Source organism: Phascolarctos cinereus, unplaced genomic scaffold, assembly GCF_003287225.1.
Source record: "Phascolarctos cinereus isolate Bilbo 61053 unplaced genomic scaffold, phaCin_HiC Scaffold_2;HRSCAF=192, whole genome shotgun sequence".
Taxonomy (NCBI): Eukaryota; Metazoa; Chordata; class Mammalia; order Diprotodontia; family Phascolarctidae; genus Phascolarctos; species Phascolarctos cinereus.
Window position 1 is genome coordinate 136,052,720 of NW_027555625.1, and position 13,328 is coordinate 136,066,047.

Below are 13,328 nucleotides of genomic sequence, written 5' to 3' on the forward strand. Positions count from 1 at the left end.
GATTGAACAACAACTTAACTAGCTATGTGGCTCTAGGCAAGACACCAGGTGCCTCAGTTTCCTCATTTGTATAATGGGGATGATAATAGCACCAATGTCTCAAGGTAGTTTTAAGGATCAAATGAGATAAGTGCTTGGCACATATAACAAAATCTTGTTTCCTTCTTTCCGTGTTACTGGGGTATATCCTAAGGTATCAAAGTCATAACTATAGAGATTTTTTACTAATTTTTTAAATAATAGATTAAATTTATTTAACTTCCAAATATGCTGCTGCTTCTTCTTCTTCTTTTTTTTTTTTGTTAAGGCAGTCAGGGTTAAGTGACTTGCCCAGGATCACATAGTTAATAAGTTCCAAGTGTCTGAGATCAGATTTGAATTCAGGTCCTCCTGAGGCCAAGGCCAGAGCTCTATCTACTGTGCCACCTAGCTGCCCCTACACATGCTTTTTAATGAACTTTACACAACAAAAAGAGACCTCATCTTCAGAACTTTTCATAATTTAAAAATAGTTTTAAACAAACAACAATAAAATTTTGCCAGTTCTTTATTTCCCCCTTTCTGTCACTTTGGTTTTTTTTTTTTTACATAGTCATATATTCTGCTAGCACTGTTGGCATTTTTAGCTTTCTGTATTTCTTTATATTCATCAAATTGGTCATTTTTAATGGGAATATAATGACATACTTCACTTGTTTAGCCAGACTCTAGCTATTGGATTCAAATTGTTTCCAGTTGATCGCTATTAATTATAATCTTTCTACAGTTAGTAGATTTTTTTCCCTTCTTTTTAATTATGTTCTTGGGGTATATTTTCACTAGTGACTTTCCTGGGGCAAAGGGCACCATCAGTCTTTTAACTTTATTTATGAAATGCCAGATAAGTCAGGTTCGTGTTAGAAGTCTTAGATGTGATTAATTGATGTGGCCAAGGCTGGGTCTTTTCAACCACAGCTTTCAGTGATACTAGACAAGTTTCAGGGTAAAGGATAAGTAGTGAGTAGAAAGGTATGTCTATCTGTGTGTATAGTTAAATGTACATATACTTATGCTTAAATATACATACATGAAGGATAAGTGGTGAATATAAAGATATATACAAATATCTCTGTATACGTGTGTGTGTGTGTGTGTGTGTATGTGTGTATTTGTGTTTTGATGGATTGGCTAGAATATTAAATAAGAAAGGTGGAAGTTGAGAGGGGACAGTTACATAATCTACCTTACAGAGTTGTTGTGATGAAAGTGTTGTGCAGCTATCAACAATTAGCAGTATTATTATCATCCCCATTTTATAGATGAGTAAACTGAGACTCAGAATTCAAGTGAGTTGCCCAGGCTCACACCACTGATAGTAATAGCACTTTCAGATTTGCAAAGCTCTTCTTTTGGCATGTGATAATATCTCGTTTAATGCTCAGAACAATCCAGTGAGGTAGTTGCTGTTATTATCACTTTTATAGATGAGGGAACAGGTTCAGAGAGATTAGGTTTGCATAGAATCACATAGCTAGTCATTGTTTAAGGTTGGATTCACACCCAGGTCTTTCTGATTCCAAGTCTCACACTCTTTCTTTCCACTGTGCTGCTTATTTAGTAAGTATCAAAGGCAGGATTTGAACTCAACCACTGGTCTTTCTTTATGCCCTACTGGTTTTTTACCACTGTTGGTCCACTTAAACACTAGTTATCATATTATTTGATTTTTTTTTTTATCATTCTCCCTTCAATTCATTCCTTAATGGGAAAAAAACACCTAGCCCAAGTAAATTCATACCAAGGGAAAATACTTGAGGCATGGCAGAATCTTAGAATTTTGAGAAGATGAGAGAAGCCTTGGTAAATTCATAGTATCATCAATTTAGCTCAAATTTTGCATAGGTCTTATCTAGAATGTGCTACACCCTTGTCTTTAACTGAGGACTTGGCTTTCAGCAAAGCAAGTGTGAATGGAGAGCTAAACTATTTCCCAGAATGTATTATTAAATGGCTAGATTTGAGCATTTTCAAGCCCAAGACATATTAGACTAGACTCTTTTCCTTTAGCAGTGGAGTAACTAGGAGATTGACCTAACTGGATTTAAGCAGAGAACTTAGCAGAAGTCTCCCATGCTATCCCTGTGAGATAAAGAAACAACTGGCTTACAATTCAGTACATTTAGAATTGGTGAAATGACTAGATCTAAACAGTAGTTATGAATAGATTGATTATGCCAACTTGGGGGAAGGCCTCTAGTGGATCTGTCTTTGGTCCTGTGTTGTTGAACATTTGTATCAGTGACTTGTGTGAAGGCATAGAAGGCATCCTTACCAAATTTGCAGGTGACACAGAGCTGGGAGAATGACTGGTACACTGGACCACAGCGTCAAGACCCAAAAAGATTTTCGTGGGTCGAATGATAGGCTGAATTTAATAAGATAATATTTGACAGGAAAAAAGATAAAAAAGATAACGCCTTAGCTTTGGGTTCCAAAAATCAGAGTAACAAATATAAAACAGTGGAGTTTGTGGTTAGATGACAATTTTTATGAAAATATAATAGGAGATTAATGGACTACAAATTTAGTCTAATTAGCTGGCTATGGTAGCCAAAAAGCTAGTGAGGGCTTAAGCTGCATTAAGAGGTAAATCAATAAAACGTTTTTAAGGCTCTGAAGTCTTACTGTATTACACACACACACACACACACACACACACACACACACACACGTAAAAGAGGAAATCCTTACCAGTAGTCAGACCCTGCTTGGAATATCCTTTCCCCCTGCTCTATAATTGATACAATTAGGTGGCAAAATGGATTGAGTTCTGGACTTGGATTCAGGAAGATCTGAGATAAAATGCTACCTTAGATGCTTACTGCCTATATGACCTTGGGCAAGTCATTTAACTTCTGCCTCAGTTTCCTCATCTGTAAAATGACTATAATAATAGCTCTTACTTCCCAGGGTGGTTGTTGTGACAATAAGATTTGTAAAGCACTTTGCAAAAATCAGTTAAATGGTAGCTATTATTATTCATTAAAGGAGAATTTGGAGAGGATTTCCACATAAGTGCCACTGTAAGGAGAGGAGTACCACAGAAAGATAGAAATGAGGTTGGTGACTAAAGGCGAAAGGAATTGATTCTATTGGAGACAAACAGCAGCCAGTGACCATCTGTTCTGTCTATACCAAAGACCTAAGAGGAAACGAACTTAAACTACGGAATCTGGGGTTTAGAAGACATACAAAGAAGAATTTCCTGATGGCAGTTTTTAATAACTGAAGGAGTCCTTGGAGGCTTCTCTTGAAGATTTACTCTTAAAATTGTGATTAAATAGATTTTTACCTCTCTTGGATAGATTTGGCATTGTTTTCTGTCTTGGAAGCAATAAGTTTAACATCTTTTTGTAAAAAAAAAAAAGATTTATTATCCTCTCCCCCCATTACATGCAAGAACAGTTTTAACATTTGTTTTTTAAAATTTTGAGTTCCAAATTGTTTGCCTCCTTCCCTCCTCCCTGCCTCTTCCTGAGAGGGTAAGCAATTTAATATGTTGTATATGTGCAATCTTACAAAACATATTTACATATTAGAATATCTTTGTTAATGAAATAGATGTAACATGAGACTTTGTTGTATCTTGAAACAAGCACTGGACTTGGGGGCAAAGAAAATAGGTTTGAGTCCCATATTTTTCACTTTTTTAGCCATGTGACCTTTAACAAATTCCTTTAACATTTCGTTGCCTCAGTTCCCCTTTCTGTAAGATGAGGATAGTCACCTACTCTCTTCCTTATAGGGTTGTTGTGAAAAATAAGTGTAAGAATGTCATGTTATAAAGCAGTATAAAATATAAGCTATTATTATTATTATCCCTCTTATAAAATTATTGATTTAAATGTTAGATGAACCACTTTCTTTGGACTCATTCGCTCTACTTTACTTGGGCTTTATGCTGAGTTCACCAAAAGAAAATTGTTTGCATGCGGAACAAGCCCCTACCTAGAGAAACTGGAGTTTGAATCCTCCCTCTGCTGTTGACTACAAGTGTGCGACTCCAATAAATCACTCCTCTGAACCTCAGTTTCCCCCCATGTAAATGAGAGGGATTGTTTGCTGATAGCAGCAGTTAAGTCATTGGCATGTGAAGGCAGGGAGCCATATTGATTTATCAAGCAGCGCATGCTGACTGCCTAACAAATGGGGACAGACCTCTTCAGCTTAGGCCTTAATACAGAGGGAGATAGGCTAAATAAAAATAATTAATCAAATAAGGCCAGTTAATTAAAAGGAAACAATACAACATTAGGTAATTTGATTTCTAATTGAAGAAAAGATTAGGGACTTTGCAAGTTGGGAGGGGAAGAGTGAGCAGGTGTAATTCCCTGAATTCAGAAAAGGAGGTGTCCCACTAACCCCAAGTGTCTGTGAACAATCAAAGGAACGTGGAAACAATAACTGACTGATCATTGTGAAGTCAGTTTTCAGATAAAATATATGAGTTGCCTGAGATGTACAATTGTGAGAAAACTCTTTGCATCGATCTTTGGATCTGACTGAGTTTCTGGTCAGCATAACCTAGATCCTTGGTTAAGGGTCTCTAAGTAACCGTAAAGGTGGTCCGGCTTCCCAGCGACACAGAGCTAGGTTTAAACAGTGTGTAATAAGGTTTTCTCCCAATTCCCACAATTGAATAAACTTTTCTTACCAGACAGAATTTGGACTAGACAAGGTGGGGAACCTGCAGCCCGGAGGCCCCATCTAGGTCCTTGGGTGCGGCTTTTTGACTGAGTCCAAGTTTTACAGAACAAATCCTTTTATTAAGGGAATTTGTTCTATAAAGTTTGGATTCAAAGGGCCACACTTGAGGACCTAGAGGGCCACAGATTCCCTGCCCCGGACTAGACTCATAATTGAATATAAAGGGAACTGAGCTAGCTTCAGAATTGATTCACAACATGGAGTCAGTGTGATTCACTCAATTTCTACAATTAACCCCTTGCTGTCGTAATCCTCCTCAATCGCCTCATTATGAATCTGATTTCAACTTTCCTTTCCAGGATTATGTTATATATTCCTCAGCTTCATTCCAGCCATATTGGACTACAGTCTGTTAATGAACCTCGACATTCCATCTTTCACACACATCTTCCATCCCTAGAATGTCCTCTCTTCTCATTTCAGCCTTTCAGAATACCCTGTCTGTCTTCATGGCACAGCTTGGGTCCTAGCTCCTTCATGAAACCTTCTTTGAAACTCCCCTCCATTTCTCTTCTCTATTAATCTGCACTTGTGCTCTCTCTGTGTACATTATATTTAATTATATATGTATATTGTATCCGTCCATGTAAGAATGCAAACTCCTTGAAGGCAGAAATGTTTTTTTTTAATTCATGGCACATAGGACAGTGCTTAACTTATGGTAGGATCTTAATAAATGTCAAATTGAAGTATAAAATGTGACAGGAGAGCCAAAGGCCTGTGCTGAGGGAGGAGGGGTCTCAGAATGAGTTTTGAAAAACCACTAGTTTGGAGCCAACATTCTAATTTGTGTACCTTTTCTGGAAGAATAGATCTAATTTGCATTCTTTTCTTTCCTTTTCCATCTTAATTGGTACCAGATATCAACAAAAGAAAGCTCCCAGAATTGAAGATGGATCAGGCATTATTAATTATCCACAATGAATTTCTCCATGGAGATGTGAATGTCTACTGGCTTTCTGACCACTGTTATCAAGTAAGCATGTTCTTAATTTATATTTTATTTGAGGTAAATGCATTCTAATTCCTAATGCCTCTTACACCCATGTAACTCTTTTCCTGGTTTTTTAAAAAGAAAGGCACTATGGCACAGTAGAAAGATTTTGAGGTCAGGAAAAGTTGGGTTCAAATGTTGTTTTGTAATTGGAAGGGAGGAATCAGTATCACATTGCAAACTACACTACAAAGCTGTAATTAGCAGAACAGTTTGGGAATGGGTTAGAAATAGAGACGTTGATCAGTGGAACTGATTAAGTGCACAATATATTGAAACAACAGTAGCCTTTTTTTGATAAACCTGAAGATCCTAACTGTTGGAGAAGAACTCACCGCTTGACAGAAACAGTTTGGAAAACTGGAAAGTTGTCTGGTGGAAACTAGCTATAGACCGACATATTCCAAATGGGTGTATGATTTAGATATAAAGGGTAATGTCATAAGGAAATTAGAGGGACATGGGAATTACCTGTCAGATTTATGGATAGTGGAAGAAATTTAAGGTCAACCAAGAGAAAGAGAAGTTCACAGGAAGTAAAACAGTTTTGATTATATAAAATTTAAAAGGTGTCGCACAAACAAAACCTAGCTGAAAATTAGAAGAGAAGCAGGAAATTGGGGGAAAAAATCTTTGTAGCAAATTTCTGTGATAAGGTCTCATTTCTAAGGTATATAGTGAACTGATTCAAATTTATAAGAGTAAGAACCATTCCCCGATTGATAAATGGTCAAAGGATATGAATAGACAGTTTTCAGTGGAAGCCATCAATAAGCCATCAATAGCCATATGAAAAAATGCTCTGAATCACAAGTAATTAGAGAAATGCAAATTAAAATAACTCTGAGGTTCTACCTCATGCTCATCAGATTGGCAGAATTGACAAAAAGGAAAAATGAAAAATGCTGGAGGGGCTCTGGGAAAATAAGGTACACCAGTACACTATTGGTGGAGCCATGAACTGGTCCAGCTTGCTTTCTGGAAAACAGTTTGGAGCCATGGCTCAAAAGTTATTACATTGCGTATACCCTCTGATCCAGCCATACTGCTAGTAGGCCTATACCCCCAAAGAGCAAAGTAAGATTTAAGTGACACATATATACAAAAATATTTATGGCAGTTCTTTTTGTTGCAAAGAATTAGAGATGGAGGAGGTGCCTGTAAGTTGGGAATGGCTGAACAAGTTATGATATATGAATGTGATGGAATATTATTGTTCTATAAGAAATGTTGAAGAGGAAGATTACAGAAAAACCTGAGAAGACTTATGAACTGATGCAAAGTGAAGTGAACAGAAACAAGACAGCAGTTTATACAATAATAACAATTTTGTAAAGACAAACAATTTTGAAAGACAGTAACTTTTATAAAATTTAAGTTATATTTTATTTCTAGTTCCGAATTCTTTCCCTCCCTCCTCTGCCCATTTAGAAAGCAAAAAATGTAATGCTTATTATATAGATGAACTACTTTGTATTTAACTAATTTGTATATATTTTGTATTTATACTTATGGGCTTTATATATTTTTCCATGTACTAATTGCTTCCTTCATTAGGATGTAAGCTCCCTGTGAACAGGAATTGTTTAATTCCTTGTACTTGTATCCTCAATGCTTAGCTCAGTGCCTGGCACACAGCAGATTCTTAATAATTATTCAGTTGATTAGTTGATAAGTACATTTTTACATGTGTACATGTGTATTTTGTGAGTATCTTGTATATGCATATATGTTTAAGTCGAATATAAATTCCTTGAGAGCTGAGATCATTGCATTTTTGTTCTCTACATCCTCAGCTCCTGGCACTTTAATAAATGCTTATTGGCTGATCGATAGATTGCTGTATCCAACTCAGTGATTATACTATTTAGCAACACCAGGCCAAGCATAGGTCTCTGGGAGACCTCCTTTCAAGTTGACGTTGAAACCTCAATTAATGACCATTCCTTGCCTACAGCCATTCAACCACTGCTAAATTTTCCTAATTAGATTGTTCTCTAGTCCATATCTCTCTGTCTTTTCCACAAGAATTTTATGATACTTCATTAAGTGATTTGCTAGAATCTAGGAAAACTGGCATTCCTATTCATTACCAGTCTAGAGACCTTATCAGAAAAGGAAATAAGGTTAATCTGGCATAACTGGACCTGCTCTTGATAATTTTTTTTCCCATGAGGCAGTCGGGGTTAAGTGACTTGTCCAGGGTCATACAGCTAGTAAGTTTCAAGTGTCTGAGGCTGGTTTTGAACTCAGGTTCTCCTGCCTCCAAGACCTGAGCTCTATCTACTGCGCCACCTAGCTGTCCCTCTTGATAAAGTCTGGATGGCTTTTTTAATGATTGATTACTGCCCTCGGCCTCAGGTACCCTACCCGTGATTCGACTTTGCTACTCTATTTCTCACCGTAGATTGGTTGGGGAGTTGCTTTGTGTACCCCATTGGCCTCTTCAGAAAACCCTCTCATTTTCATTTGCATTGTTTTTCTTTTGTGTCTTCAGAATTTCATTTTTGAGAACTTTGCCTTTCCAGGGCTTACTTCTTCCCCTGTAAAGTTTTAGACTATGAGATCCCACCTGTTCTTATTCCTACACCCTTTGAAATCTACCCTAAGATCTAGGATCTTCTCACTTTCTATTCCTTCTCTGTCATAGAATTTAAGCCAAAATGTGACTTCCTCCCAAGGTTCTCATCACCCAGCAACCAGTTCTTTTTTTTTTTTTTCCTCCGGATAGGCAATAGGGTTAAGTGACTTGCCCAAAGTCACACAGCTTAGTGAATTTCATGTGTCTGAGGCCAGAGTTGAACTCAAGTCCTCCTGAATCCAGGGCTGGTGCTCTATCCACTGTGCCACCTAGCTGCCTCAGCAACCAGTTCTTGTGGACAAGAATCAGATTCAGAATAGAATTTCCCCCCCTTTTTTTTTTGTTCCTATTCCTTTTGAAAGATAACATCTCTAAGGCAAGTCAAGAAATTAACTACTGTGTTTTTGTTCAGCTGATGTACAGATTATTGAAGTCTGCCATCACTGTTCTGTCATATGTCTTAAGTGAGTTTCATGTCATAGTAACAATGACACTGCCATGGTCAGCATGCTAGATTTTAGGTAGAGCCGAGGTTTTAATTAAGAAGAATAGCTTCCGTTCTCCAAAAATATCACCGGTCTTGCATTTCTTTGTTATATCTGGGTTGGCAATAACACTGTTGTTCAGTCATGTCTGACTCTTTGTGACCTCATTTGGGGTTTTCTTGGCAAAGACTCTGGAGTGGTTGGCCATTTCCTATTTTGCCATTTTGCAAGTGAGGAAATGAAGGCAAACAGGGTTAAGTGACTTGCCCAAGTCACAGCTAGTAAGTATTTGAGGCTGGATTTGAACTTAGGTTTTCCCGACACCAGACCTGCTGCTCTGTCCGTTGCACTATCTACTTGCCGTGGCAGTAATACACTCAGGTGGCTTCTGTTTAATTTAATGATGAGCTTTGCTCCAGTTCTTCCTCTGGGGCTTCTTGAAAGTTCCTGAATTTCCTCTCAAGACTCTGATGTTCCTGATATACTGTGTTGCACTACCCATCTCTCGTCCCTGACTTTTTACTTAGGTTGTTTCTTTTGAATAAGGTAGAATCTCCCAGAGCCATATTCTAGTCATGAATTTTATTCCACCAAGTCTCAGTGTTACTTATTAAGTTAAATTTTCCTCTTTGCATTAGAATCATTGGCCCATTTTGTTTATTACCCATACTTTGTGCATTTTTAAAAAAGATATGAAGCTTCGGGCTTTATTACTGTTCTTTTTTTCCCTTGATTCTGTCCTCGGTGAATTTCTGAGTGTATCTCTTAGTATATTTTGTCTGCTCTCTAGGGTATCTTGCTTGGTTATAGTGAACCAGCAGTTTTCTCCTTCCCTCTCTCTTCCTTTTAATTTTAAAGCCCTTTTCATTAAATTTGCAAAACTTCAGGCAAATATATTACTAGCACGTTAGGTGTACTACATCTTTGACCAGGAGATTGCCTTTCTTGTATTTTAAGCTATGGTCTAGGAATTCAGATCCCATTCTTAAACCCCATCTTCTTAATCAACTGTATGTTCACTTCCCAATTCTGCCTTCCTTTTCTGAAGCCCTTGCCTTTGGGTACAGGAGTGATGAAAATAACACCTAAGGTTTTCCACTCTGAATTTTATAACCTTTAGTAATGTGATCAGATTCCTCTTGGCAGTATAATTTGTGCCCAAATTAATTACCAGAAGTAAGTAGCAATTATCACATTTGACGAGAGATCCTTTATTATATCTTGGATATGTGACCTGAGGAGGTAGCAAAAGCAGATTTCTACTGTTGTTATCAGGTCAACCAGTAGTTGCCTTAACACTTCTCAGCAATGAGTCACTATCTCTTCTTCCTCCCCTTCCTCTTTTCTTCCTGTGACCCTTACTGGCTGATCTTTAATTTTAGTCTTTATTTATCCACATGTATTGGCATTATCAGTCCTTGGGGAACAGGCTTCCTCTTCAGAATGTCCATCCTCCTCCCCTTTGGAAGTTTCATCCAAATTCCAAATCATATAGTATGCTTCTGGATAACTTTATAGTAAGGTCTTATTTCTGTATTTCTATTCTCAACTTCCTTTTTTTAAAAGTAAAAAATATTTCTATGGAAAAATGAAATACTACTATATTTCAAAATGTATGACTGAAGTAACTGTGTATGGCTGGGGGTAGTTTAAGAAAATTCAGCAGATATTGTTCTCTTCATTGTAAACACTTAGATGAAAACAAGACATGGTGGACAAAATTCAAGTCAGGGTCTTTTTTAGTTTGATGTTAAAGTCCTTTAAGAGTGTGTGTGTGTGTGTGTGTGTGTGTGTGTGTGTGAGTGAGAGAGAGAGAGAGTAATAGTCATATATATATAATCAAAAGGTATGAAGAAACATTTCTCAGAAGAATTGCAGAGTGTTCAAAATCACATGAATGAATGCTGCAAATCAATAGTAATAAGAGAAATACAAATCAAAATAACTCTGAAGCTTCACTGTACACCCTGCAAATTGGTAAAAAGTGGGAATAGTCAATGTTGGAAGGATTGTGATAGACACACTAATACATTGTTGGTGGATCTGTAAAATGATATCACCGTTTTGAAAAGCAATTGGGAATTATGCAAATAAAGTGAATAAATTGCCCATATCCTTTGAATCAGACACCCCATTATTGGGCTTATACCCAGAGAAGCCATCAATAAGAAGAAACTTTCTGTACATTCCAAAATATTTATAAGTAGCACCTTTTGTGATAATTAAGAGTTGAAAACAAAATAGATGCCCATCAATTGCAGAATGGCCAAAATAATTGTGGTACATAAATGTAATGGAATATTCCTGTGCTCTAAGAAATTATGTGTGTGATGAATACAGAGAAACATGGAAAGGTCTCTATGAACAGATGCAGAGTAAGCAGAGGCAAGAAAACAACATACACGTGAATTACAACAATGTAATTGAAGGAACAAAGTGGCCCAAATTTAAAAGTGACTGCAGCAAAACTTTAAAGATCCAGCCAGACTTGAATGACGAGATAGGAGATGACAGCCCCCAGCCTGGCCCTTTGTGAAGGTGGAATCTTTGCAGGTGTTATGCACATTGCACATGTTGTCAGACTTTCCCAATGTATTGATCAGTTGAGCTGGGTTTTTTTTCTTCTCTAAAAAGTACTATTTGTCACATGGGATAACTCTCTGGGAGGGGGAGAAGGAGAAAACTGATGTAAGAAGACATCAGTAAAAACTTCTTTTTAAAAAGCCAGCAGACTTTAAAAATCCCCAACTCCCTTCCTTCTTGTGCTTCTATTTTTATAGTGCTTGTATCAGTTTCTGGTGTCTGTTCCAGTGAGTCCAAAACCTGGACACCCTAGCATTGCAGCTGTTGCAGTGAGCTCTCAACACCCTGTCACCCTGCTTCTAAATGATACCTTGGAAAAGAAAGAGATTTGCCGGTCTGTACCTCCTTTGATGTTGACCTATCTAAATAAAATCTACATTTTCTCTCCACCCTCCTCATACCTTTTTCCTTCCCTTTCAAACGCATCTCCATACTGTTCTTGGTCTCCAGCAGTCATACCCCTCTGCAGTGAACATATTTGTCAAATTCCAACTCGGTTTCTAACCTTTCTTTCTTTCTTTTTAATTGTTATTTTTCCCAATTCTTTGTAGGATACATTATGTTTTTGGAGAATTTGGAAACTATTCTCTCTGGGTAAAACCTCACTATGGTGGTATCAATCAGATGTCCTGTGACATGGTCGTCAATGAAAATCCGGTCAACAGCAACCTTCGTATGTACCCATTTGTTAATTATTTAACTTAGCCTGAAAATGTTTTCAGTTTTGGGGTGCTGCTTGGAAATAGTAGTAGCATACGATACTTTTGGGGTAATTAAAACCCAAACTGTAGAGCTCATCTCAGAGCATTAGAGAGAATATAACATGATGGATGGAGTATTGAACTGGAGCAAGAAAGGCCTGGGACCGACTCTTCCCTCAAATATTTATTAGCTCTGCTACCCTGGGCAAATGACTTAATACCTCTGAGCCTCAGTTTCCTCATTTGCAAACAAGGGATGATAATATCACTTATCGCAGGTTTGTTGTGAGCATCAAAGGAGATGATATAGGTAAAGTGCTTTGAGAAATCTTGAAGTGCTCCTTAATTTGTCAGCTATTGTTGTTAATAAGGTTTTTTGGTTATATCATATTTTTAGTGAAAAATGAGTGGAATAGTATTAGTTACCAAGCTTAGACACGAATAGGCCCCAAAAGTCAAGGATAGAAATTTAGAAATAGGAGCACTGGACCAAAGAAAAACCTTACCTTACTTTAGGATTAGGATAAAGAGGCTGCTCAGAATCTTGCCTCCTCTCTGACAATTCTAGTAAACTGTGTAGCTATGAGGCATTAATACGTAGATTTTACACCCTTCCTTTTTCTCCATTGCTTGTAGGAAATTTAGCACAGAAATGTGGGATTCTCTCCCCAGTAACATTTTATCTTGCAGTTTTTCCAGCAATGCTTTATGCCTCTTGTAAACTGAAAGTAATTTTATGGATTACAATGATGTCATTCTTTATAATGTTGACATTATTTGTGATGGTATTCTTCTTTTTCTTCATACAGCTATCTACATTGCATTCCTTATTTATATAGCAATCCTCATTTCCTCGTCCGTAGGAAATTTCTTTGTGAAGTAAGTAGAAATTGTTGGGGGTGGGATAAAGCAGAGAATTGGAGAAAGTGGGTCATGGCATATTTTGTACATTTCTTTTTTTTCTTTTTTTTTAATTAATTTATTTTGATTTATCAACAATCACTTCCATATGCTTTTGAGTTTAAAATTTTTCTCCCCCTTTCTCCCCACCACCCTCCCCAAGACAGCGCACAATCTGATATAGGCTACACATATACGTTCCTATTAAACATATTTTCACATTCGTGATGTTGTAAGTAAGAATTAGAACCAATAAGAGGAACCACCAGAAAGAGGAAACAAAACTCAACAGAAGAGAAATCTCTGGGAATTTTAGGAGGTGGCTCCCAGGTGTGAAA

At 37.2% G+C, this 13,328-nt stretch overlaps 1 protein-coding gene across 1 annotated transcript in view; it reads left to right on the top strand.

The window, feature by feature from the left end:
• Nucleotides 1–13,328, top strand: part of HGSNAT (heparan-alpha-glucosaminide N-acetyltransferase) — a 48,052-nt gene that overhangs the window by 6,309 nt on the left and 28,415 nt on the right. Inside the window, exons 2-5 of the mRNA XM_020969556.2 lie at nucleotides 5,607–5,722; nucleotides 11,587–11,723; nucleotides 11,941–12,062; nucleotides 12,900–12,969. Of these exons, the coding sequence (XP_020825215.1) occupies nucleotides 5,607–5,722; nucleotides 11,587–11,723; nucleotides 11,941–12,062; nucleotides 12,900–12,969 (445 nt within the window). The remainder of the gene's footprint in view (nucleotides 1–5,606; nucleotides 5,723–11,586; nucleotides 11,724–11,940; nucleotides 12,063–12,899; nucleotides 12,970–13,328) is intronic.